The sequence below is a fragment of the Tamandua tetradactyla genome, chromosome 11 (genome assembly GCF_023851605.1).
Source record: "Tamandua tetradactyla isolate mTamTet1 chromosome 11, mTamTet1.pri, whole genome shotgun sequence".
NCBI classification, from domain to species: Eukaryota; Metazoa; Chordata; class Mammalia; order Pilosa; family Myrmecophagidae; genus Tamandua; species Tamandua tetradactyla.
Window position 1 is genome coordinate 33,441,875 of NC_135337.1, and position 27,911 is coordinate 33,469,785.

The window sequence follows — 27,911 nt, forward strand, 5'->3', positions numbered from 1 at the left end:
GGATAGCTAATAGAATTGGAAATAGAGGTTGGGGAAGAAAGAGGAGCGTTTCTGAAAGAGGAAACAATATGAGACCATGAAAAGTTTATTGAAAATACTGGGAAGTAGGAGATAAGGGATTAGAGTTGGACAGGTAAGGTGGATCAGGTAAAGGGCACAGAATGGTAGAATGCTAATCATAAAGTGTTGGAATTAATTTTGTTGTGAGGAATCTGAGAATTTTTAGAATTTGGGTAAAGCTTTTACAACTGCTTTAAAAAAAAAAGTTAAAGGATTCAATGGGAAGGGGAAGAACTGTAGGTGAGGTCATTTGAGGAGTCCTTAACCAGGGCCAGTGATGGTAGGAATGTAAGGAAGGGATAATAGATGTAAGGATAATATTGTGGAATTAAAGAAAGCAGGGCTCAGCAGTAAATTAGCTGGAGTGGAGATAAAAGAGTAAGATAGAGGAAAGAGAAATGACTCAAGGTTTTAGATCTTTTTATCGAGGGACTTGGCTCTGTGGGTACAGTTAATCTCTGATACCTTGCTACCTCCTACTCTTCATTACTTCATCTGTCATTTATCTAGCAGCACTTCATTACCTAATTACTCACTATGACAAAGCAAATAACCACACATTAAATTAGTAAATTTGTTTTTAGGAAAATGGAACCTAACAGCATTTTGGCATAAAATACTTATATTTTATGATTCCTGGTTTTCTTGGTCATTAGTAACAAAATTGAGCAGTTCATTTTGGTTGATTACATTGTTTGACCAACATCTTGTCTTTCGTGAGCATCTTATCTAGTCCCATAGCATTCATTTGGTTTTATTAACTAATTTTCGGAATTTTGCTTTTTATATTATGTTTTGTTTTGTTTTGTTTTGTTTTAATAGCTAAGTTCACCTGGATTTTTCTGTTTGGATTTTTTAATGTCTGTAATAGCTTTATTACCTCAGTTGTGGTGTGTGTGTTTGCTATGATTTCTATTCTAACATGATGTTTGTGAATGCTGTTTATAATCTGGATTACGATAGAGTTGAATCTTATAGTAAGGAGGCATGTTGCTGGGTAGATGCTAAACTGTAGGTGATCTGCTTTGTGGACATGATCGAGGAACTCACAGACTTTCTCTTTTGAAGGTTAGCGCAAGACTTTTTGGAAAGTGGTGGTCCCTCTCATATCTGGGATATGGAAAAATAGTGTTTACAATTTCCTTTTGTCTAGAATTTGAGAAATAAAATAAGATTAATTCTTGTTATTCATAGTTAAAAATATATATATATAAATATATGTATATGTTTGTGGCCTTACCTGGAAGTTAGTAAAACAGAACATATCTGGTCAGCATCATGTTTAGTTATAGTTTGGATTTGGGTTGGAATGTGTAAAAAGTACTTCTAAATTATAAAAAGCCAAATCAGATACATTTGGACCATGGATTTCTGACACTAAGATTTATTAATGTAATTGTTGTGCGCGCCATCTAATTTTCAATTGAACATAATAATCATATTAAAGGTAGCTTAAAGGGAATTTTAAAAGTGTCCTTAATTTATAATCAAAAACAGTAATTATTCCTTGTACATATAAATTATTTCCTAGTACATATAAAATATTTTGTTTAGAGTTACTCAAGTATAATCACACTCCTGCAGGGAGTGAAGAGAGGGCAGAAAGTGTGATTATACTCAGGTAGTTCTAAATAAAGGTGACTTAAAGTAGATTCATTATTAGGTAGTTTAATGTTTATTCTAATGTTAGATGTCTTAGTCTTGGAAAAGTGGTTGATGTTGATAACACAAACCTATTTGGCTTAATAAAATAGCATTCTAGTCCAACTCATATTGAAAGGAAAATTTTTAATGTTTTTTTAACCACAAAGATATAATAGATTTGTTACTAACTCTTAATTGACCTGTAAGCACCTTGTGGCATGGGGCCATCAGAGAGAATAGGTGTTTATTTTTAGCTTTTGGCAAGCTTGTAAAACTAGTTTGTCTCTAGTTTCTCTGTCTATAAAAATGTACAAATTTTATTTGTAGGTACTTTAAAGTATCATGTCTATGTTTTCCCTTCACATCTTGAGAATGTTTGCTCAGAATACTCTTTCACTAATCACCCTTTCTACTTTGAAATAGCAGAGGCTTCTACAAATTGTATGTGGTTTTTCTTCTCCCAAACAGACCCAAGACTTGATAAATAGCACCCTCATTTGCTTTCATTTTTTATTTAAACAGAGCATAAAATTATGACTATTGACTACCCTTATTCTACTATGTAGAACAAACTCGAGATAGCTGTCTCTTTTAGACAAATACTTGTTAAGTTACAAACCTAATATGATAAAGCAAGAGAAATCTGTTTTCATTTCCCATGTTTTGCATTTTGTCCTTTTCCAGGTAAAATGGTAAAGCAGGATCTTATTAATTTTGCCACTGATGTCTCCGTAATTACTGGTTGATTATTGTTTTTTAGTCAATAGGAATGGAAACTCTAAAAATTAATGTAAATGACTTAGAAGACTGAATTTTTCCTTCCATTTTAGAGTAAAAATATCAAGGGGAATTGGTGATTAAAAATAAACACTTCTGAGGTAGTTAATTGTATATCTATCTGTATGCTTAATTCTGATTGGAAGGGGAACATTGTTTTTCATAACAATAAACCACTTAATCTGTTTTATATGTACATCTTGGGAATACTGACAGGTTTGATTATGGGGATATAGCAAAGAATTGATGTTGTGAGTAGGGAAGCCCTTTACAATTTTAATGAACAGCATAGAGTGGGGATTTAACCATTTTGGTTTTAATAGCCACTTTAATGGGCCAAGAGATTAAGTGGTGAGGTTGAGTGCAGCCTTTTTCATTGTGTGTAGTAGATACTCAAGTCTGGCTAAATAATTTGCAGGGCCCAGTGCAAAATGAAAATGTGGTGACCCTAGTTTAAAACCTAAGAAGTTCAAAACTTCAACAGCAGAGCATTAAACCAAGCCCTGGGCCTTGTAGAACTGCACAGGTTGCACACCCATGAAGCTGACATTGTAGACACTGTGAGCAGAGAGAAAAGTATAAACAGAAGAAATGTAGAGTTTGGTTTCTCTGGAAAAGGCTTCCCTTGTCCCAACCCCCCACCCCCACCCCAATCACTCCTTTTTCCAAGATAGAATGTTTGTTTAAAAAAAAAAGCCCCAGTTCTTTTTCATGTGGGGCTAAAGGAAAGAACATGCTATTTACACAGCCTTTTACATCCTTGGAGGCTTATGAACTTTGAAGGATTAGTGGCAGCAACTAGAATTGAGTCCTTTTATCCGTTTCACACTGTCCCTCAGGACATATACCTTCTGTTCCCACCTCACGACAACCACTCCCCCTCATCCTCTTCCTCCTCCTCCTTCTCCTCCTCCTCCTACTTTTAAATGGTGATGGAATGATGGTTTGCCAATTGATGTCAACCTTATACCTACTATCTTTCTGAATGAGCTTGTAGCTACTATTTCCTATAGGCCAATTAAATGGAGAAGAAATTTTCATCCCCCTAGTAGGACTCGACCATGCCTCTTATTTGGAGTATATATACCTGGTCATTATGTTAAGTTTAACTTTATTCCGGGGGGCCAACAACAAGTTAGAACTGAACCTGCTGAAATGGGACTTTAAACTAATTGGGCAGGGGAAGATGACTCAAATAAAGGTATTTTGGTGGTGAATGCTAATTTAGTGTTATGGTGTGTTTGTTTATCATGGTAGCTTCAGGTATTTTTCAAAAAAGTGTGTCCTCATTCTTTGAGGTCATCTCTTTAGAGGTGAAAAAACAAAATAAGACTCATTGAAGCAATTTATGTTTGTAATAGAAAGATGGAAAGGGCAAAGATTCTATTTTATGTTAGAGCCAAAAATAAACTTTTTTGCTATGTATAAACCTTAAATAGGGCAATGGTGGCTCAATGGCAGAGTTCTCGCCTGCCATGCTAGAGACCTGGGTTCGGTTCCTGGTGCCTGCCTATGTAAAAAAAAAAAAAACTTAAATGATGTCTCAGAAAACAGACTTGAATTTGTATCTGTTGTGTTATTTTATCAACTTGCTTTTTTCATGATCTGGTTTAGTGCTTTAGGCACTTTTATGATGATGATGTTGTAGTTCTATTTTATAACAGAGCAGTATGGTGTCCTTTTTGAGAAATATGTCAGTTATATTTCACACTAATACTCCTATTTGATCAAAACAGCTGTTGTAGTTAAAGATATTTCCTAAAACTTTCAGTATGTGGCCTTACGGCTCAATTAATTTCCTTAAAAATAGAATATTCCTAGTAGTGATTTAGATCCTTAAAAATCCAGTAGCTTCGAAGATTTAGGAGTTTTCTGATTTAAATTGGTCACATAAAGACTTTTTACAAACTCCAGGAACCTTAGGTTTGAGTGACTGGGTTTGTGCCTTTCTAAAGCACTTTTTGCTTAAGGAGAAAAAAATGAAGAATTTTTTTTTTTTTTTTTTTTTTATTAATTAATGGAAAAAAAAGAAATTAACCCAACATTTAGAAATCATACCATTCTACATATGCAATCAGTAATTCTTAACATCATCACATAGATGCATGATCATCGTTTCTTAGTACATTTGCATCGGTTTAGAGGAACTAGCAACACAACAGAAAAAGATATAGAATGTTAATATAGAGAAAAGAAATAAAAGTAATAATAGTAAAAAAAAAAAAAACCTATAGCTCAGATGCAGCTTCACTGCAGAAACACTGAATGAAGAAAATGAAGAATTTCTAGTACTAAACTTGTATTTTTTGTAAATTTCAAGCATAGAAACAATGTTAAATTTAAAATACTTTGGAAGGAACAAAAAGGTATTTTTGTTTTTACACTAACAGGTACAAATAAAATCCTGTTGCACAAAGGGCTTTGAACCACAGTTTTCTGTCAGACTGTTCATATAAGCAACTTTATGAAACCTTTGGCTATCACAAATATTGAAGAACTCCATCTAAAACTGAATATGTTAGTGATGTTCTGTTTTTTTAATATTTTAGTGACTCCTGATATAGTCCATATAAAGATATGAAATCTGTTAAATGAGAACATTTGTATAATAGACATGTTTGTTTGTCATATTTTTCATTTAGTAGAACATTTTATATAAATCATCTTTTTCATTTAGAGGATATCATATAGCTGTCCCCTTTCTGTATGTATTAATATATAAATACTCAGTCTTCTACAGATTTTCCTAAAATGTTTGTGTAATATTACAGGGATGGAGGCTGGAGGTTGTTATTAGAAAAAACTATTAATGTAAAATGTATTTTTTATTTTATTGTTAAAAATAAAAATTTTAGGGCTCAGAATTTTAGAGATGAGGTTGGGAAATTAAGCCACTGAGTTACTTATAATTACCAGCAGTTCCCACGTTTTTATTATCTGCTTTATGGACAAGTTTCCAAGAATTCTCAGTACATGAGGTTTTCTAAACTTAACTTGAGTCTAGGGTACCAGAGAGTATGTCATATGCTGTCAGAGTTGTCCTACTTTCTAAGGTCACATTACTTTAAAGTATTAATTATTACAAAAATGACATTCTCATTTAAAATTTAGCTCTCATTCATAAAATAGCCTAAGCGTCAGAGTCTCTAGAATCCATACAGCATTAAATGTCAGAAAATAGTCTTTTGTTCTCTATTACTGACTCAAAACTATACTTAAGGGTAAACATGTCCAGTTTCAGTTTTAGAGTATTTTAGTATCTAAATGTAACTTACATGCTCTGTAACTGATGCAACATTTTTGAATAGTTCTCCACTGTGCTCTGCCCCTCTCCCTAAATATACTTTACTCATGTAATTTTAGCAGTCTTACAGGTTTTAAGATTATGGTGTATTCTATTTGTATCGTACAGTAATTTATTTATATATAATGTGGCAATTTTGACAACCAGAAAGCTCATCAAAGATTTTACCTTAACCTTATGATACCAAATGCTTATTCTCTGTTCCATATAACAGAGACAAGGATTGTGTGTGGTTTGCCTTATAGATACAGAAGGACGTGACGTCTAATGGCGTTTTGCCCTTTTGAGTTGTCTGAACTCTTCCACTGTATGAATCTCTTAAAATCCACTTAAATTCAGACTCTTCACCAGTTAGGAGAGATAAGGTACTGATGCAAGGTACATGGTACCTCACTTTTCCTACTGATTGTAAAGAACCTAATTTTGCTTACTTGTTCACTTTACATTTAATGAGGCAGCCTAGTGATTTATAACTAGGTATTGAAGAGTTTAAGTGTGACTGCTAGCAACATATTCATTTAAACAAATGATACAGAGGTGTTATTCTCCTGTAATGTTACCTATATTACATAGCAATAAAACTAATTTCCATTCATTTCATTATGCTGTCTAAATTTCAAAAATTAAATTACTGAGTTCCTTTATTTTTTACTCCAGGAGTATTTATTGTGTTCCTACTATATGCCAGGCATTGGACTGAGATAACTAATGAGAACCTTATAAGATTTTTGTATTCCAGATTTCGGTTGTTTAGCTTGAATTAGCCATTCTTTAATACTTAACTCGACTTCCAGTAGTTCTTTACTTATTAGACTCTTCTTGTGAGGATGAGTAGAGAAATGCTCAGTGGATCTTTTAAACAGGCATGTAACAGGAAGCTGAAACCAGTGACTTAAATGAGATTTAGCCTTCTCCAGTTTTTAATTTTCAGTATGACTTTTCTGTTAGCATTGCTACTTGACTACTGTAAGGGACTGTGTTTACTGGTTTTGTGATAGGAGCATCTATTCTTTTGGAATCTGGACTTCAAACAACTCATTTCACGGTTCCTATTCTCTCTTACCTAGAATTTTTCCAGGAGATTTCACATTACAGGTTAACAAAAGAAAAGCCATTTGGGTAACTCTTCTATTACATTTGTGTCCCTCCCCCTTGGATCCCTAGAAATAAACTCTTACTTTCTCTTCTTGCTAACTGACCAGCAGCACCCTGGATTATTGTCATCTGCTTGTCTAAAGGAATGGTGTAGTTATATCCAGAGACCAATAAAATGTTATATTCTGTCTACTATCAAAAAATCTTTTTCTTTATTAAATCACTTTTTTTTTTTTAGGGTAAGTGATTGAAGGAAAAATTTCAAGAACACTAAAATTTTGGTCACCCTTTAAAATCTTTGGTTTTCTTCCCTATTTAATCGTATTAAATAAGCTATTGGAGAAAATGTAAAATGAAAATAATCAAGAATAGTTAGCACTAAACTTCTTGCCCATTTATAAGCTTGCTGTGTGAGACAGTCTGGTCTTATATTTATTTTCTAGTAAAATTAAAATATGACTCAACATGCAAAAGTGGTTGAGTTAGAAAATGAACATTGTGCTTTTTTGCCCTTTCAAATATAGGGCCAGAATATAATTTTTAAGAAATGTTTATTATAGAAGTCAAAGTGAATCACAATGAATTATTTTTTCATTGAGCTTTTTATTACATTGTTTGTGTTCCCTTAAGTTTCAAAAGCATGTGAGACTGGGTGCACGGGTGGTTCAGTGGTAGAATGCTTGCCTTCCATGTGGGAGACCTGGGTTTGATTCCTGGACCACCATGCCCCCCCCCCCCCCAAAAAAAGAAGCATGTGAGACCTACTTAATGGAGTAGTCATAAGATACAAACTTAATTTAATGATCTTAAATAAAAGGTTGTAATTTTCTGGAAATAAGATTTAAACAGATGTTTAAATAATGTATATATGATCATAAGAGAAAAGATTGCCATTATTGTGGTAATTGTCCTATTTAGCAATTTAAAATTAATTAGCTGCATTTCCTCAGTTCTAGTTCGTTATGGTAAAGCATTATTTGAAAAGTAGTACAAGAAAAATGTATGCAGGTAATATCTCTACAATTAGAGAATCAGCTGCAAGTTAGTGCATGCTTCAGGGAATGGGCAATGGAATGTAAACTTTTCTAACTTGATTTAGATGTCCTTACCTCCTTAGAAATATATGTATATTTGTATGTTTTGAAATATATAAGTATATTAAGTCTTTTTCTTCCTTTTTTTAGCCTTAGATTGTAAGCAAAAGAAATCAAGGTCAAGATCTGGGAGCAAGAAGAAAATGTTAACATTACCTCATGGTGCTGACGAGGTTTACATTCTCCGATGCAGGTATATGCCTATGTTGCCAAGCCTAATCAGTTTCTTCAGATTTTGTTTTGAGACATGTTAGTTATTTTATTTGGTCAGAAAGTACTTTCTCAGCATTCAAGTTATGAGTGCATTTTGGGATACAAGCTTAAAATTTTACTCAGCTCATAATATATTGTACTTTATTCCAACAACTAATGAATTAAGATTTTTTTCCTTACCCAAGAAACTTTTACAATGTAATTTATGAAGGTGGCTTTTTGTTGTTTTGTTTCTTATTTGCTCTGTTTAGTTTAATTCTGTTTAGTTTGGTTTGTTTGTTTAATGTCTTGTGTTCCCCTTTATTGGGAACGTATATTTTTCCCCACATAATTCTCAGTATAGCTTTGCATACTTATTCATATCCCTTTCCATACTCCTACACACACAGACAAACATGAATAGATATACTGCAGTTCAAGGAATGCTAAATCAGGGAAGGGTCCTTCCAAAAAGAGTCATATATTTTGGAGATACAGTAGGACCTTGTTTTACACAAACAACACAATGCGAATTCAGTTATACGTGATTGGCATTCTAGAAAAATAAAAGACAGAATTCAAGTTAAAACAATTTTTTCTGTGATTGATCTTGTTTACTTGTTTCTGGAGTGTTTATTTGCCTTATTTGTAATATATATGTTCGTATAAGAAATACTTATTTAATAATGAATTTACTATTATGTACAGTTTTCATCTTATGCTAAAGGTCTTGGAATGATTGGTCGTGTAAAATGAGGTCCTTTACTATATACTGATTGTTTAAATATATTAAGATGTATAAAGTATAAAGACTTTTAAATTAATTTTAACTTTCTAATAATGCTCCCACCTCTCCAATTACTATTGGAGTTTCTTTGTAGTTATTAAACATATGAATTGGGAGTCTTGATATTGTATTAAATCATTTCAACTTCATATTTATTTAAAAACTGTTAGTCAGCTACCGTAATAAGTAGTAAAATTTACTCCCATGTTTACAGATTTTGGTGGATTGGTTTTAAATAAAGGAAATTGGTCATGTTAAGAGAATTGTTAACTTCTTCTATAGGTTTTGTGGCCTAGTCTTTCGAGGACCATTGTCTGTTCAGGAAGACTGGATTAAGCACTTACAGCGACACATTGTAAACGCTAATCTTCCACGGACTGGAGCTGGCATGGTTGAAGTCACATCACTACTTAAAAAGCCGGCCTCCATTACAGAAACTTCATTTTCTCTACTAATGGCAGAAGCAGCTTCATAGAACAAGGAAACCTTTTAAATAGCAAATTTGAATTGGATGTAAATTTGAAATTCTTTGTCTTTTTTAAAAAGCCACATTAAATTATCCGTTTATAAATACTAAAGCAGGAAAATGGGGGAGAATTGAATTATAGTGACATCAGAGCAAATTAAATACTTAAAACAGTAAGTAGTCTATATATTTTATATACAGTGGAAGATGTGTTTTTAAGGTTTACTAAGTTTTGTCGGTTAACTGTTCACTCAAAAGATCATTACATGTAAGCAGCCATTTATAAACTGTTGCACATGGGTACTTATAGACAATTGGAAAATTATGTTTTCTGCAGTGTTACCAGAATCAAGGCTCTGTTTTTCCCCACAAGACTTGCATAGAAAAATAAGATATTATATTTTGTTTGTATGTATTTAGTGTTTTGTATAATACCAGGAACCGCTAACTAAATTTACTCAATTTAGGGCATTAAATATCATGTACTTCATAGTTTGAGACTGTTCACTCAAATAGGGCAATGAGTACTATTCTATCTAGATGTGTAAGTGTTTTTTTAAAATCACATGAAACGGTTTTTTTAATACTAAAAAGAGGAGGGAGATTTGTTTAAACAAATATTTCTAAAAGAAATATGTACATAGTCCTGGAAATTATTTGTGGTAAGGAAATATTCTTTACTCCAGTTGCATTTCTCAGACAATAAAGTGGTGCATCCATGCTACCTCCTACTTTGTCAACAAAGATGCTATTACCCTTTACATTTTTGTATCATAATAGATTTTAAAAATCTAATGTTCTTTATTGCAAGACATCTTTTTGTTAACAAATTTGTTTCTTTTTAATGTTTTACCTAAAAATTTGACATGCTTACAGGACAAGTTTGCCTCTTACTTTATTTAACATTGTAGAAATGTAATTAATAAATGATGCTCACTACACAATTTAGAATAGACTTTCTCATTTATATTCTCTTCCAAATTTGATCAGTTAGCAAAACTTAATACACCATTTGAAATATTTCTACATATGATGAGAATGTTTACAATTTAAATTTTAGAACTTGTTTTGGATGTGATTATATGTACGGAAATCGTGTAACACTATGCTCATGCTAAGAACCAACATAACGGAATTACTGAAATAAATGTGCTGTGAGGAATGGAAAATATGGTGCAGGTGTCTTGGTCATGATGAATTGTGATTCTTATTTTAAACACTTTCAGCAAACAAATTAGTTCTTTTAGTCTGAAATCAGATTCCTTTTCAAATGACAGTTTTGTATGCAAGCACCATTTCATTTTTATTTCATGTAGTATAACTAATAATTAAACCAAGGATATGCATTGATATTTCATATGTAAATAAAGTTAAAAACTATTAAAATAAGGAGTATTTTGGTAGAGTATATACATACCTCACTGCCAGTGAAATTGCTTTCCTTTGGTATATCTCCTTACCAGAAAAATCTCTAAATAAAAAGACTTAAAGAAAATTATAATGTCTATACTCTGAAGCATTTATTTTATCATTGGTGAAAATAGTTTATTTGAGATTGTTTTTTATTTTCTTTAAATTGTTTATACTTAGCAGATTATTCTGTTCACAGAATGTAGTTTTTCTAGAAAGAATGAATTGATCAGTAATGGTATGTGAGGTAGGTCATTGTTTTCTCTTTCCAAACTAATCAAACCTTTAAATCTAGAACCACCTTAAATGTAAAATTAGGATGTTGAACTAGATGGATCATTCCCAACTAAGGGTCTCCTGATCCCTGGGGTACTAGATGAGGGAAAAGTATTCATAAATTATTATCAGTTTTTCCAAAAGGTCTAATAGAAACTGTGTTTGCCTGTAATGACACAGGAAGAAAATTCCACTAGAAGAAAATTATAGAATATTATCTCAAGTCACATGATAGATTTTCAAGTCAGGGCAATATTAACATTCAGTGATTGCTCTTTTTGCTTTAAGTCTTTTATTATTGCCTGGGATATCTGAGCTTCTTTAGTGGTTTGGGCTTTTTTTTTTTAAACCAACCAATTAGAAATATTGATATATTTAACAGCAAGGCGAAAGAGTTAACTTCTCCAAAAGTAGTATTTTCCTCTATGCCTCTTCAGAATAGATTAGAACCATGGCTTAGCCCTTATCTCTATTTGAAGTTTCATGTATTTAATTATTGGTGAAGGAGATGATGGTTTGTTATAGTAAGTTAGTAGACAAACTTTTCTTAAGTCCCTACACAACCTGTCAGAAACTGGACAGTTAGAACATATTAGTCCAAAGGATAACTTTCATTTTGTTCTAAAAACGAAATTTTTATTGATTATATATGATCAATAGAAAAGTGAAAGATGGGGAAAATCACTTGTGATATCATCACTCAGAGACAACTGCTTTAACTACTAGTACATTTCTTTCTCTTCTTTTATCTTGTTTCTGTGTGATTGTGATCATAATGTATTATATTGTCTCCTGTTTTCCAAAGTTAATTTTAAATTTGAGAGCTACATTCTCTGAACCAACCTTCAGATACTAGATAATTTATGTTAATACTTGGATATGACAAAAGCCAGTCAGTATTAGTGATATTTGAAATTATGGACTAGAATCAGTTTTCAGCACTGCTGCAAAAGATAGCTTTCAAGTTTATTTAAAAACTGGAATTTTTAAAAGTTTATTTTGAGGGCCAGTGAGATTCAGTTATAGATCTTTTGCCAATAGCCCATAACTTTAATTTCTTGGTCTTCTACCCTGCACTATAGAGGGGAGGATACTGCTTTGGTTTTACTTGATTATCACCAATACTCAATAATTGCCTAGGCAGAGAACCATAATAATAAGGAAAACATAAATTGATATCTCATACTGTATGCTTTTTAGTCTTAGGTTAGGCCAAAAGCAAAAACGAACAAGGAGTAGATATAATCTAATAAATTACTTGGGAGTTGGTGGTTTCCTTGTTATTAAAATTTTAGATAAGAAAAAAAATGCATGGTATTCCCCATCTTACAAAATGTATCATATATACTCTTCTAATCTTTTTTTTTTCTATTTATAGATTCTCTTTTCCTTTTTAAAAATTGAGATAAGGGCGGGCCATGGTGGCTCAGTGGCAGAGTTCTTGCCTGCCATGTTGGAAACCCGGGGTCGATTCCCAGTGCCTGCCCATGTTTAAAAAAGAAAAAAAATTGAGATCATGCTATGTAGAAAATGACCCTATTTTAGCAGTAGATCCATGAGTATTTTCATGCCAATAAATATTCTTAAAAATACTTTAAATTATCATGTTGTATTCCATTGTACATGTGCTCTTTATTTTCTTCTATCGTTGAGCATTTTATGTTGTCTATAGGCATTTAGCATTACAAAGAATGTTTTGATGAACATTCTTGCAGTAAATATTTGTGCACATCCAAAATTGTTTCTTTAGGGTCAATTTCTAATAGTATAATTGATCGATCAAATAGTTGAATATTGTTCACATTCGTGGCTTTGTATATGGATTTGCATATTATTTTCTAGTAGTCATGTAACTATATTCCTACCTGCAATATATGAGAATGGCTTATAATTCCTCTCGCTCTTGCCAACATAGTTTTTGTGTTTGATTGTTTGTTTTGTTTTGTTGTTTTTTGTTTTTATTTTTTGAATGGGCAGGCACCGGGAATTGAACCCAGGTCTCCAGCGTGGCAGGCGAGAGCTCTGCCTGATGAGCCACCGTGGCCCACCCTGCCAATATAGTTTTTCAAACAACTTTGTTTACTTCCTAGTTTAAAACTGGTGGTATCTTGTTCATCTTTAAGTGAAAACTGAAAAAATAAGTGAGCTTTTTTGATCATAAAGGCATTAACTTTCAAATTTAAAATAATAACTTAAACTTAGGTTTTATTTAGATGATGTATCTAAAATAACTTCAGCTCTGATTTCATAATTGGCCCCTGGGACAATGAAGAGTATGAGCGTTCCTTAACCTGTGGTCCTAAGATTACTTTCAAGAGGACTTTGACTATTTTGAAATTGGTTCCAAAATTGTGTGTGTTTACGTGTCTCTGTGAATTTTTCTGGGAAATTCATAGCACTCATCAGACGCTCAAATAGATTTTGGTTTGTTTTTATGTGGTGAGGAAAAGAAGTAGGGTTAAATGTCAATTGTTTTGCATCTTCTGAAGAAGTTGGCAGAAAAGGATTAATCAGAAGTTTGCTTTTGAAAATTAATACTTTGGTGTATGAGTGGTTTCAATGGTAGAATGCTTACCTTCCATGAAGGAGACCTGGGTTCAATTCCTGGACCATGCTCCTCCCCCCCCCAAAAAAATTAATACTTGATTTCTCAAAGATTAAAGAAACTCAGAGTTCTTAAGCTTATAAGGTCAACTCATGAGATTTTATTTTTCTGTTGAAAAACAAAAGTCCTTTGGATAAGGGACTTTTATCATGTTTGGTCCCATTTACAACTTAAACATCTGTAAACATTTTAAACTGCATTTACAAATGAAGTATATTCCATCTATATTTCAGGAACCTCAATTCCCTGATTTAAAACCTTTTGAAGAACATAAATATTTCTTATAATAAATTAAGCTCTTAGTAAATTTGTAGAACTTTGAATTCTCTTGAATAATCCAATGATTAATACAATTTAGTAAGATTTCTACTTAAAAATTGCAAGTTAAAGTCAATTTCTTGTTTGTACATTTTAAATTGAATTTAGAAGGCTGAGCTGTTAAACTAATAGGCTAGACTTTCTCAAATATTACAAATACTCAAAATTTTGAATTACATAGAGTGCCTCTTATCTAAAAAATTTTTATAGTACAATATACGAATATCATTTCAAGAAATATTTTAATTACCAACCAAGGACAACATTTAGAACATCACCTGCATCCTCAGGAACCCCCGTGTTCTCCACACGGATTGAATTCCATCTCTCCCAATACTGGCCCTTAAGCATGTATTCTTTTGTGACTCACTTTTGCTTAATGTTGTCTTTGAAGTTCATCTCTATCGTTGCCTGTAGCTGAGCGTTATTTGTTTTCATTGTATATGGATATGTCACAATGTTATTATCTGTTTCTACTGTTGATAGACATTAGGGTTTTTCAGTTTGTGGAAATTAAGGGCTGTGTAGCTATGAACAAACATATCTCCTGGTGAATATCTATAAGAGTTTTCCTAAAGTGCATGCCAAAGTGTGGCATTTCTTGGTCTAGAGTTTATAAGCTGTTTTCTGAATGATTCTGTGGTTTATGATCCCAAAAGAATGTATAAGAATTCTTGCTCCTTTGTGTCCTCACCAATAATATTGTCAAACTTTTTTATTTTGTCCAGTTGGTGGATGTGTTCATGCTATTTCATTGTGAATTTAATTTACACTTTCCTGATTACCATGAGGTTGATCATTTTTCTTGTATTTATTGCCCACTTGGATTTCCTCTTTTAAGAAATGCTTTTATAAATTCTTTGTCCATTTTTTTTCTTTTGGAGTGCCTCTTCATGTTTACACTTAGGAATCCACTAATCCCTTGGTTATATGTCATAGAGATCCTGTACTTTGTTACTGTATTTTTTTTTCTAAGCCAAACTGTATCCAGCTTTATTAAAGGTACTTTTCATAATCAATCATGGTATTTTAGGCCGGACATGGGCAGACAATCGTTAACAGTATACAACAGCTTTCAAACCTCCCTTCTTCAATGGACTACCAAAATCAGAAAGCCACGATAAAACCCAGTGAAGCTTTCATTTGATGCTCTGAACAGGGCAAGTTTAGAGTGAGGGTTGACGTTTCACATTTAGCATGTTTGACAGGCAGCCTTTCACAAACTGACCCTGACTTTCAGGAAATGAAATGAAAATGGCAGAGTTATCAGTTTGAAGATCCAAAACCTAAATAAGGACTCGCTGTTCTTTTGCGGAATGCCATCTCAGGGGTATCACTGGAAAGTCCAGATTACCTGACATCTTAGTGATTTTTAGGGGTCAAGCCTCAATGGATTTCAGGGAGTCAAGTCTGTGCTGAAGACTGAGAAGGAGAAGAGGACATGAGGACATAAAAATGAATTTTAGTTTTTCCATACCACAAGGCATTGTGTATCAGTGTCAAAGAATCCAATATCTTGGGAGTAAAGATGAAGTCTCTCAAAATTAGAGGGGAAGTGTGTTTTGTCTCATATAAATCCAGCTGTGGAGACGTTATATTAGTAACATTTGCTCCTTCCCCCACAAACAACAATGAAATGTTCTGTGTACTGACAATATAGCTTTAAAAAAAAAAAAGTAAAAATTCTACATTTTTATAAAACTTGACAAAAAGTAGTATTTCAAACTGTATAGTCATCAGAAGTGCACAGTTATCAAAAATGTACACACTTCACTTGGCGTCTCCAGAACCTTTGGCTTTCTGTGCCTGGTCTGTTTTGGCATCTCCATTTTCTGCGGGATTATTCCCATCCTTGTCAGTTTCAGCTTTCCCCCTTTTTCCCTTTGGGACCTTTTCTCTCTTCTTAGGGTCTTTTTGGTCTTTTTAGGCTTGGGTTCTGGACGCAGGGATGCAGCAGTACGCAGGCTTTGGTCAGTCTGGGGTTTATTCTTAACTCTTCTCACTGCTCCATTACTGTATTTTTTACTTGCTTCTTGTTAAATATTTCTTAATTTTAATTTAACTGAGTCTATCCTTTTCCATTTTTTTCCAGTTCTTGTGGAAAATGCTCTTGATATTTTTTTTATTTGAAGACAACTTTAATGACTTTAAGCTTTAAAGCTGTTTTCACTGGGTGTAGAATTTTAGGTTGTCAGTTATTTTTTTCAGCGTATTGAAGCTGTTATTCCACCATTTTCTGGCTTTCATTCTTGCAAGTTGAGCTAGTTTTCATTTTTAAATAATCTATCCTTTATTTTCTGACTGCTTTTAAGATAATTTGTCTTTATATGTAGTTATCTAAAGTTTTTTTTTTCTGATATATTAAGGTAGGAATTTCTTTATTTTTGTCAAATTTGGGATCTCTTTGAGCTTTTGAAAGTTTTCTACCCATTTTCTCTTCAGTTTTTTTCTGCCACATTTCCTGTTATTATTTTGGGGCTCCATTAAATATATTAGATCTTCTCAGTATGTTCTCTAGGTCTTTTACCTTCTTTCTTTTCCATCTTTTAGTATCTTTGTGCTCATTCTGGACAATTTTTTTTTACTTGCCTTTCAGTAATTTTCTAATTTTCTTAGCTGCTATTAAAGCCATCCACTGAGGTCTTAATTTTGCTTGTAATACTTTTCAGATCTAGTATTTCTATTGGTTCCTTTTCAAATAAGCTGTCACTTTTTATTGTGTCTGGTACCTTACTTGGCTTTTTTTTTCTTTTTTTTTACTTTTTATTTTGAAATAATTTCAAACTTATTGGACAGTTGCAAAAATAATACAATCCCCATACAGAGAACCCTGAGATAACCCCACCCAGATACTCAAATCCACCAACTTTTTAAAAAATATTTTTATTGTAAACAACAAACATTTTATTTTGTATATTCATCATGATCATATCTTAGAATATCAGCATCAATTCAGAAAAAGAAATAAAAAGAAAAAAGGAAAAAATTCATAAATACCATGCCCCTTACCCCTCCCTTTCGTTGATCACTAGCATTTCAATCTACCAAATTTATTTTAACATTTGTTCTCCTATTATTTATTTTTAATCCATGTATTTTACTCATATAAGGGAGATAAAAGGAGCATCAGACACAAGGATTTCACAATCACATAGTCACATTGCAAAAGCTGTATCTTTATACCGTCATCGTTAAGAAACATGGCTACTGGAACACAGCTCTACATATTTCAAGCACTTCCCTCCAGCCTCTCCAATATACCTTAACTAAAAAGGTGATATCTGTATGATGCATAAGAACAACCTCCAGGATAACCTCTTGACTCTGAAATCTCTCAGCCATTGACACTTTATTTTGTCTCATTTCTCTCTTCCCCTTTTTGGTTGCGAAGATTTTCTCAATCCCTTTATAGTGAGTCCCAGCTCACTCTAGGATTTCTGACCCACGTATCAGGAAGGTTTACACCCCTGGGATTCATGTCCCACATAGAGAGGGGGAGATCAGTGAGCTTGCTTGTCATGTTGGCTGAGAGAGGCCACATCTGAGCAACAAAAGAGGTTCTTTGGGGGTGACTCTTAGGCCTCATTTGAAGTGGGCTTGGCCTATCTATCCTTTGCAGGGTTAAGTTTCATATGAACAACCCCCAAGATTGAAAGCTCAGCCTGTTGCTTTGGTTGTCCCCACTGCTTGTGAGAATATCAGGAATTCTCCACATGGGGAAGCTGAATTTTCCCCCTTTCTTGCCATTCCCCCAAGGGGACTTTGCAAATACTTTTTTATTCACTGTTCAGATCACTCTGAAATTTATCAGGGCATCACTCAATCCACCTACTTATACCATTTTGTCACATTTTCCATACCATGCTACCCATCTATATTTCTATTTTTCTGCTTTCTAAACATTTTAGAGTAGGTTGTATACATCATGCACCTTAGAACATAATACCTTTGTGTACATTTTCTAACATCAAGGATATTCATATATGTAACCATAAACACAATTATCAAACTTCAGAAATTTTACATTGATATAAAGCTTATGTTACACACTGTACGCCAATAATGTCCTTTTGGGCATTTTCTCTTCCATTATTAAATACAGTCCAGGAATTATATATTACCTTTACATGTTATTATCGCTTTAATCTGTTTTTTTTTAGATTGTGGTAACAACGTGAATTTTTCCATTCTCACCCACTCCTAAGCATACAGCTCAGTGGGATTAATCGCACTCACAGTGTTGTGCTATACTCACCACTGTCCATTAGCAGAATTTTTCCCATCACTCCATACAAAAACCCTGCACTAATTAAGCCTTACATCCCCATTCCCCCTTCTTCCTGCCCCTTGTAGCGTGTAATCTACTTTCTGTATCTATGAATTTGCATATTCTAGATGTTTTGTATAAGTGAAATATAATATCTTTCCCTTTGTGTCTGACTTCACTTAACTTGACATTTTCAAGGTTCTTTCATGAAGTGGAATGTACTAGAACCTTATTCCTTTTTGTATTTTATATTCCATGTAAATATACCACATTTTGTTTATCCATTCATCTGGTGATAGACATCTGGATTGCTTCCACCTTTTGCATATTGTGAGTAATGCAGCTATTAATACTTGTGCACAAATAAATGTTGGAGTCCCTGCTTTCAATTCTTTTGTATATATACCTAGAAGTGGTAGTTCTATGTTTGACTTTTTGAGGAACAAATTTTTCCACAGCAGCTGCACCATTTTACATTCCTACTAATGCTATACTAAGAACCCCATTTCTCCTTGTCCTCACCAACGCTTCTTTTCTTTCTTTCTTTTTTTTTTTTAAATAATAGGCATTCTAGTAGGTGTGAAATGGTATCTCACTGTGGTTTTGTATGCATTTCCCTAATGGTTAATGATATTAATTGAGCATTTTTACATGTTCTTATTGGCCATTTGTTTGGCAAAATGTCTTTTCAAGTTATTTGCCCATTTTCATAGTGAATCATTTAGAATCCCTTCTCATTTCTTTTTGTATATATTTCTCCAGTATTTTCCGTATAGTTATGTGGAGCTTAAATTTAACATCCTAAATCTATAACAGTCTCATTTGGTTTGATGCCAACTTAATTTAAATGGGATACATACACTATCCTCCTATGCCCCTTCATCTTCCCACCTTTATGTAGCTCTTGTCCCAAATTACATAATTCTACATTATGACTTCCAAACCATTGATTTCTCATTATTTTTTATGAATTTTCTTTTTAGTTCCTGTAAAAATTAGGAAGTGGGGTTACAAACCAAAAATAGAATAGTACTGTCATTGGTATTTACCCATGTCCTTACCTTTACCAAGGTATCTTTATTTCTTTTTAACATCAGTCTGTTGTCTAGGGCTCCTTTTCTATCAACCTGAAAAAATCCCTTTGTATTTCTTATAAAGCGAGTATAGTGATTGAGCTCCTTACGGTTTTTGTTCATTTGTTTGTTTTTCCATATGATCATTCCATTCTTGGCATATAAACAAAAACTCAAAATATCATCACATAGTTGTATATTCACACCACAGATCACCTCTCAGAACATTTGCATCAATCCAGAAAAAAGAAATAAAAAGAAAAAAAAAATTGTACATACCAAATGCTCCCTTCATTTTTGATTATCTGAGAATGTCTTAATCGTTCCCTTATTTTGAAAGACGGTTTTCCTAGGCAGTTGGTTGGCAGTTTTTTGCTTTCACCATTTCAAATATATCATCCCACTGCTGTCTTGCCTCCATAGTTTTTCCTAAGAAGTTGATACTTAGTATTATTGAGGCTCCCTTGTGCATGACAGTGTTGCTTCCCTCATGCAGCTTTCAGAATTGTCTCTTTTATCTTTGGCACTTTACAATTTGATTATGATAGGTTTTGGTGCAGATCTGTTTCAGTTTCTCTTGTTTGGAGTTCATTAGGCTGCTTGAATGTATATAATCATGTCTTTCATTAAATGTGGGAAGTTTTTTAAATTACTTTTTTTGTATGCTGTATGGTGGGGGTCACATTTCATTTTTTTCCTATGTGAGTATCCCATTATTGCAACACCATTTGTTGTGTTTTTTTTTTTGTTGTTGTTGTTGTTTTTCTAGGGAGGGGAAGTGCATGATCCAGGAATTGAACCCAGGTCCCTCACATGGCAGACAAGAATTCTACCCCTGAACTACCACTGCACTCCCTAAATTTGGGAAGTTTTTGGCTATTATTTCTTCAGATATTCTTTTTGTCCCTTTCTCTCTCCTCCTCCTGGGATTCCCACAATGTATATATTGATAGACTTGATGGTGTCCCACAGGTTTCTCAAGCTCTGTCCACTTTTTAAAATTATTTTTTCTTTCTGCTCCCCAAACTAAATTATTTCACTTGTCTTCAAGTTCACTGGTTCTTTCTTATCCCAGCTCCAGGCTGCTGAACCACTCTAGAGAGTTTTTTTTAGGTCTGTCATTGTGGTCTTCAGCTTTGTTTGGTTCTTTTTTATTTTATCTATCTCTTTATTAGCATTCTCTTTGTACATATTTGTCATTTTTCTGGTTTCCTTTAGTTCTTTTAGTTTTCCTTTAGCTCTTTGAACATATTTAGCAACATAAAATCTTTAAAAGTCTTTGGTATATCCAAGTTCTACTCTTCCTTGTTGATGGCTTCTCATTCTTTATCCTTCTGCACAGCCCATTATTTCCTGTTGTTTTATAATTTTTTGCTGCAACCTGTACATTTTGATATTTTAATGTATTTTCTCTGAAATTTAGACATTGAAGCATCTTTTCCCTAAGCTTATATCCATCTAGTATAATGACAGAGATTTCCTTGACAGCCATGAGCTAACAAGAAAAAAGAAAAGAAAAAGAAAACACTACCTTTCTGTCTTTGTAGATGGACCTGTGTGGACAACGCTTTGTTGTCCACACAGTGAGTTTAGAGAATAGCCCAAAGCAGAAGCCTTGGGACTCTCCAGACTTTTCTACAGGTGGCCATAGAATTTCCTCCATTCACATTGATTGAAATGGCCCATTTTTCCTTGAAAACTCCTCCCTCATTGTCCTGGGCACTGTATTGTATTTTTGCTCAAAGCAGTTGTGATTTGACTCTTCTGCAGCGCTCTGTAACTGTGGGCTGACTTCTACTCCCAGGGCCAGTTCTGGGACAGCAAACCTGTGACAGTTCTCCTGGTTTCAGTCTTTCAGGCTGCCGCCAGACAGATTGGCAAAGACAAACATCCCAGTTTGTGCATGAAGGCTATTCTGCTTCCTCCAGGGCTGGGAACAGGGATCCATAGTGATCGTGTTTGCCAGCTCCATGCCAGGCCAGAGAGGGGATAGGGATAGGGTTGCCTTTTTCTTGATTTTGTACTTGACCTGTTACTGCAATCGTTTAACTGTTTCTGGAAAACTATTGTTTGTTGCCTATAGCTTCTCTGGGGGAACAGAGCCCTGGAGTGAGTGGCTTACTTCACCATCTTGATAGGCAGAAACCCCTGCACTTACCCCCACTTGGGTTTTATTTCTTTAAATACAGTCCACATAGTTATTATTACTATTATTTTATTGTATAATACAAAGCAAAAAAGGAAAAAAGCAGTAGTTTTCAAAGCACTCTTCAACAAGTAGTTACAGGACAGATCCCAGAGTTTGTCATGGGCTACCATCCTCTCAGATTTTTCCTTCTAGCTGCTCCAGAATATAGGAGGCTGGAAGGAATAAATATTTTTTTATCATCACAGTCAACTTTTCTTTTTTGTGAAAAATGACATATATAAAGAAAGGCAATAAATTTCAAAGCACAACACCACAATTAGTTGTAGAACAGATTTCAGAGTTTGGTATGGGTTACAATTCCACAATTTTAGGTTTTTACTTCATGTAGTTATTTTATAATCTGAATATAATTTTGAGCTTGATTCTATTGGATGTTTCTTTTGCTTCTTGTTAGGGTGCTCTGTTTTCCTGTGCACCTCTATCTTTGACTAAGACAGACATTGTATTTGGAAAATATTATGAATAGAACTTTCATTTCCTTCTGCCAGATGCCTGGGGTTGATACCAGTTTAGAAATCTTAATTCAGTTTCAGATTTGAATTTACCTGACATGGTCTGGTGACCCAAATTCAAGCTGTAAGTTCTGGATCATGGGAAGGCTGGCTCACCTCTCGTTCACTTTACCCTCTGTGTTGTGTAGGTGTAGTATTATCTTCCTATTCACCAGGGTCATCAGAAGTGTAATTTAGTTACATAGCCATTTCATTCATGTCCTCTGGACAAAAAAAGTTTCATTACTGGGTTGTCTTGCTAGGTTCTTGTTTTTTCAGAGATTTTGACTCAGTAATTTTCACTATCTTGTTATATCTTTGATGCTTCTATGAAGTTTTGTTTTCATTAATCCACATTGTGGTAGTTAGATTCAGTTGTCAACTTCACCAGGTAAAGGCACCTAGCTCTGTTGCTGTGGACATGAGCCAATGGTAAGTGAACCTCATCTGTTGCTGATTTACATCTGCAGTCGTCTAGGAGGTGTGCCTGCTGCAATGAATGATGTTTGATTTAAGTGGCTGGTGCTTAAATGAGAGAGCATAATGTAGCACAGTCCAAGCAGCTCAGCATACCTCATCTCAGCACTCGCAGCTCAGCCCAGGCATTCACAGATGCAGAAAGGAATCACCCTGGGGAGAGTTGTTAGAACCCAGAGGCCTGGAGAGAAGGCCAATAGAGACCATCCTGTGCTTTCCCAAGTAAGAAAGAACCTCATTTGAAAGTTAGCTGCCTTTCCTCTGAAGAACTAATGAAATAAATCCCCTTTTATTAAAAGCCAGTCTGTCTCTGGTGTGTTGCATTCCAGCAGCTAGCAAACTGGAACATAAATTAATCCAGTTTTAGTTGTCCTCAGTGAGGGAGCATTTATCCAGATTATCTAGCCCAGCACTACCAGAATCAGAAGTCCTTACGTAAATTTCTGAGTGCAGGGATTTTGTATGTTTTGGTCAAACAAATATTTTGTAAGTTTTGTATGTTTTGTCTATATTCCTAGAAGAGTTCTGGCATATAGTATGCATGTAGAAACAGTCACTGAATAATTAGATGAATTAGCTATTATTTCAAAGTAAATTTAAATAAGAGTATATTCTCCTTATTTTTCTGTTAAAAATAAATTCTGGCTGTGAGCATTTTTCACTTGCTGATATATTTTAGAATTAGTTTTTTAAGTTCCATCTGAATGCCCCAAGATTTTGCTTAGTATTGCACTGAATTTATGAAGTAATTTGAGAAAAATGGGAACATATGAGTCTTCCTGCTCAGGAACATGGTATGCTTTTTCATTTATCTTGGCCTTTTATGTCCTACAAGAAAGTCGTATCGTTTTCTTTATATAGAATTGCACATTTCTTTTTAAATTTATTTCTGTATATTGTATAGGTTTTTTTTTTTGGTTGCTATAAGTTTGTCCTATAATTTTGTAATTAAATTTTCAGGCTTATGTATATCTTCTCACCCTGTTGAACTCTTGAAATTACTAAGTTCTTGTGACATTACTAAGTGGCCAATCATATTATTGGCAAATTATGACATATTTGTTCCTTATTCCTCAATATCCATACCTATTCTTTTTCTTGTATTCTTACACTATCAGGTATCTCCAATATAGTATTGAGTATTAGTGGTGATAACTGAAATTCCTATCTTGTACCTGATTGCAATGGGATGCTTCTGTTGTTTCATCATTAATCATGATTTTGCTAAAAGTTTCTCAGACACTTGTTGCTTAAGAAATTTTTAAAAAGTCATTTAGCAAATGTGTCTTCAGCTTCTCTTGAAGTTTTATGATTTTTCTTTAATTTGTTGATGTAATAAAATGCATATATAGGCTATTAAATATTGAGCCATTCCTAGATCTCTGGGACAATTTCTCCTTTGTGTTGATGTCATTGGTTATTTTAGTAAACTTGATTTGCTTCTATTTCATTGAAGAATTTGGTGTTACCTTTTTACTTGTCTAGATTTGGTATCCAAGTTATGCCGGTCTCATAAAATGAGATGGACCGTTTAAGTTTGTCTATGCTTTGAGTTTTCATAAAATGCATGATACTGCTTTCTTAAAGATTCCATATTATCTATCTGTAAACTCATCTGAGAGTGGCCTTGCCTTCGAGCCCCCAGATTTCTTGTCCAGCGGAATTGAACCATTAACTTTGTTTACATATCAAATTGTCATGTATCCTATGATCTGTCTAGAATCTCTTTTCTGTTCAGCTATTCTTTTTTCTTTTTCTAATCCAATACCATGCTTATTTGATAACGGTTTTTTATACTACATTCTGATAACTGGCAAAGCAAGTTCCCTGCTTTTCTTTAGAATATACTTTTACACTCTTCATCACTGTTCTCCCACAGTGAGATCTTTGAAATGATTTCTTTTCTGTTTCACAATCATGAGAAATCTATCCTCATCCATTTAAAAATTAATTTTACATAGCTAATGAGTGTTTGCTTTTTTTTCTTTCTCCAACATGAATTCTCTTTTCTGGTTCATTTGCTGTTTATTTTTGCCCTGAAAGGTGAATAAGAAGTTACTGGTTAACGTCCTTTTCTCTTATGATGGCATAGACGCAGTTTGTCTCAAGGTGCATAGAATGGATGTTTCATTTCCCATCTGATTTTTTTCCTCATAAATAACTTGTTCTTTCTGCTTGGATGGTTATAAGAATCTCTGTTCATGCTTGGAGTTCAAGAATTTTTACCAAAACATGTGTGCATCAGTCCAGCCTGTAACTTAATGAACAAACGCTATCTAGTTTTGTCTAATTCAGGTAAATTTTTCTTCTAGCATTTGTTGAGCAATTTTATCTTTTGCATTTGTTCCTTTTTCTTCTTCTAGAACACTCATTATCTGCATGCTAGATTTCCTTGATACATTCTTCAAATCTCTTCCCTCATGATTTCCGTTTGTGTATTTTTGCTTTGTACTTCACAATATTTCTTGCACTTAATCTTTCAAACCACTAGTAACAGATGGGACTGATATTGACTATATATGCTTTCTGCTTATTAAATTTTAAATTCACCAATTAAAATTCTAGTTCAGAAATAACGGCATTAAGCTTTTGGGAGTGTGTGGATGCTGCACTTAAATCTTCTTACTCATTTTTATTTAAGTTTTGTTTCTTCTCTAGCCTTTCTCTCTTTACTGAGTACATATTTTTTTTAATTCATCTGAGCCACTTTAAATGTGTTATTTTACTTTTTCAGCTAATTGAGTTCACGTTTTTTGTTGGGATAGCCTACCTGTTGTTGATATCCCAGATAAATAAAAAGCAAAGTGTCAATCCCTGCTGAGGTACCTGAAGGACCTTCCTGGTCCCTGAGCTCCTTGTCTTGTCTCAGCTTCAAGGCCAGGAAGTACTTAACCTAGCCATTCATTTCCTTTTTTACTTCACAGAAACCAACACTTCAAGGAGACCTACACTTACATGGAGTTCCTTTTTCCCTAGAGCCCACAGATACCTGATAGTCATAATCTTCCCAGGGTCGATCTACCAACTTCTGGTCCTCACCTCTGAGCATCAGCACATGGAGAAGAAAGTTCCAACCAGTTCCCTTTTCTCTCTAACAGGACCCCAACAGAATCCCAGGCCTCACATGTACACCATTTGCCTGTAAGTCCTAGTAGCCATTTGCCTTAGGAGAAGCTAAAAGCTTGGTGTTGGGAGGAGATAGGGAATTTTGTTGAAATCACCCTTGTTCCCATAATTCCCTCACACTGAAAACTTTAAAAAATTAACAATTTTTAGTTGGCATCTTTAATCAATGTCTGTGTCTTTTCCCTCCAGCAATACAAGAACCTTAGCATACTTTACTTCCCACCCATTCAACAACGTCCCATTTTTTAAAATCACCTGAAATTTAGTTTCTATTTTATTATTTTTGAATCAGTACTTTATTTTAATTGGTTCTTTGGTGACATTTAATATCCTCAGTAATTTTTTCAGCAAGGGTTTATAGGTGGTAAGCTCTCTTAGTCTTTGTCTAGCTGAAGATATATTTATTTTGTTTGGGATTAGAATAGTTTTTACCTTAAGTCTTTGAAGATAGATTGTTCAATTGTCTCATTACCAGCATTACATAGAGTTTGGTGTCAGTCTGACCTAGTTAATTCCTTTGTCAGTCTTTTTTCTTTTGCCCTCTCTGAGGAAATTTTAAGATTATCTTTTTTATCCTTAATGTTGTGAAAGCTCACCAGGATGTGTCATCTTTTTTGCATTCATCTTGTAAAGTACTTTGTGGACACGTTGAATCTTAGAATTTATGCCTGTTTTCAGCTCTGAATTACTTATTTTTATTATTTCTTTGCTTATTTCTCTTACTTCTCTCTGCTCTATCCTTGTGGTCGGATGTCTTGTGTGGCTCTGAATCTGTCTCCCCTATCTCTTAGCTCTTCTCTTATGCATTTTATTCCTTCATCTTTTTGCACTGTGCTCTGAAGAATTCCATGACTTGGTCTTCCAACTCACTGACTGACTTTAAAGCTATTTTTATTTCACAAGGTGTTTCACGGTTTGGTGTTTTTTATTTGATCGCTTGTTTATTGGCATTCATACTTTTTATTTCTTTTTGCTTTGTTTTCTTAGGAGTTCTGTTTGTTGAATTTGATGCCCTTCTTTCATGGTGTATGTTTTGCTCAAATATTGTTAATTATTGCTTGTTTGCTTATTGTATGTTTCAAATTTCTTGTTAGCCTATCTGAACGTACTCTCTCTCTTCATCTTCTTTCAGATGATTGTGAGGAAAGAGTTAAACATTTCAATATTGAGTTTTCTAGAAGTGAAAACTCCCCTCACTCTCTCTCTGCCTCTTTGCTGTATCTGAACTAGTAACACCCCAGCCTCCAGGGCTCCTCCCATCTTTTGTAGAAGTCTTCTCATGCTTTGTTTGGGTTAAGGATTTCTCCTTCAGACTCCATTCGCCTGCTGTTTTTCAGAGGTTGCTCATAATTTCTAATTCATCAAAATATCCTTTCTTCTCTCCCAGCCCAGTTACAGACTTGAAGTTTTTCTTTGTCAGATTTTAGAGATTAGAGGATCCTGCGTTATGTGTTTAATCTAGATCTTGATCCAAACTTCAAAAGCTAATCTATAAATTATTTTGAATATATAACCTTACTAGCTCACCCAAATAAATTCTCCAGGCTCCATTCTGGCATCTCAGTTATCAGTAAACTTTTCAGTATAATACACAGTCTAGGCAAAATTTTATTACATTAAAGTGTTTTTTGATTGATAGAACAGTTTGTATAAATCAGGGTGGTATATTATTTCTCTTTACAGATAATTATCCCTAAACCATTATAAAATCATGTTTAAAAAAAAACAAAACAGTAGTTATTCTTCAAAGTAGTGTTCCTTTTTAGCTACCTCAAATCCTCTGTATATTTTTTCTGCATATAGCTTATGTCAGTCCTTTTAGAATGTCAAAACAGTGCTTTATTTCTTTCTACTCACTGCAGTCACTAGATATATGCTTCATGAAATGCATAGAAGTATATAAGGAATAAACATCAAATTTTTTCAGAAGTTAACCTAAATCAGAGTGATTGAAACAAGTAAATTTCTTACCCTGTGTTTAAGCTTTGTGTTTTACTTTTTAAATTCTTTATTTGGTTATTTTTAGAAGGTGGCATTTACTGCTATTCATTTCTCTTTGCTCAAGATGACCAAGCTGCTGATGTAAATGCCCATTAAGGTGCCATTTCTATAGTAAAACGTTACCTACCAGAGGTCAAAAATAGTGTGTGAACATGGTTTTTTGAAACCTCTGCTGACATTTTATATGCCCTTTGAGAGGTTCATAGATCATGAATCATAGCTTTATGAGACCTCTTTTC

At 33.8% G+C, this 27,911-nt stretch overlaps 1 protein-coding gene across 11 annotated transcripts in view; it reads left to right on the plus strand.

The window, feature by feature from the left end:
• ZNF644 (zinc finger protein 644) overlaps positions 1–10,914 on the plus strand; it is a 98,777-nt gene extending 87,863 nt beyond the window's left edge. For all 11 annotated transcript variants that reach the window (XM_077120303.1, XM_077120305.1, XM_077120304.1 and 8 more), the window contains 2 exons: positions 8,065–8,167; positions 9,236–10,914. In XM_077120303.1, the coding sequence (XP_076976418.1) occupies positions 8,065–8,167; positions 9,236–9,428 (296 nt within the window). In that variant the 3' untranslated portion in view covers positions 9,429–10,914. The remainder of the gene's footprint in view (positions 1–8,064; positions 8,168–9,235) is intronic.
• Positions 10,915–27,911: the final 16,997 nt, after the last annotated feature.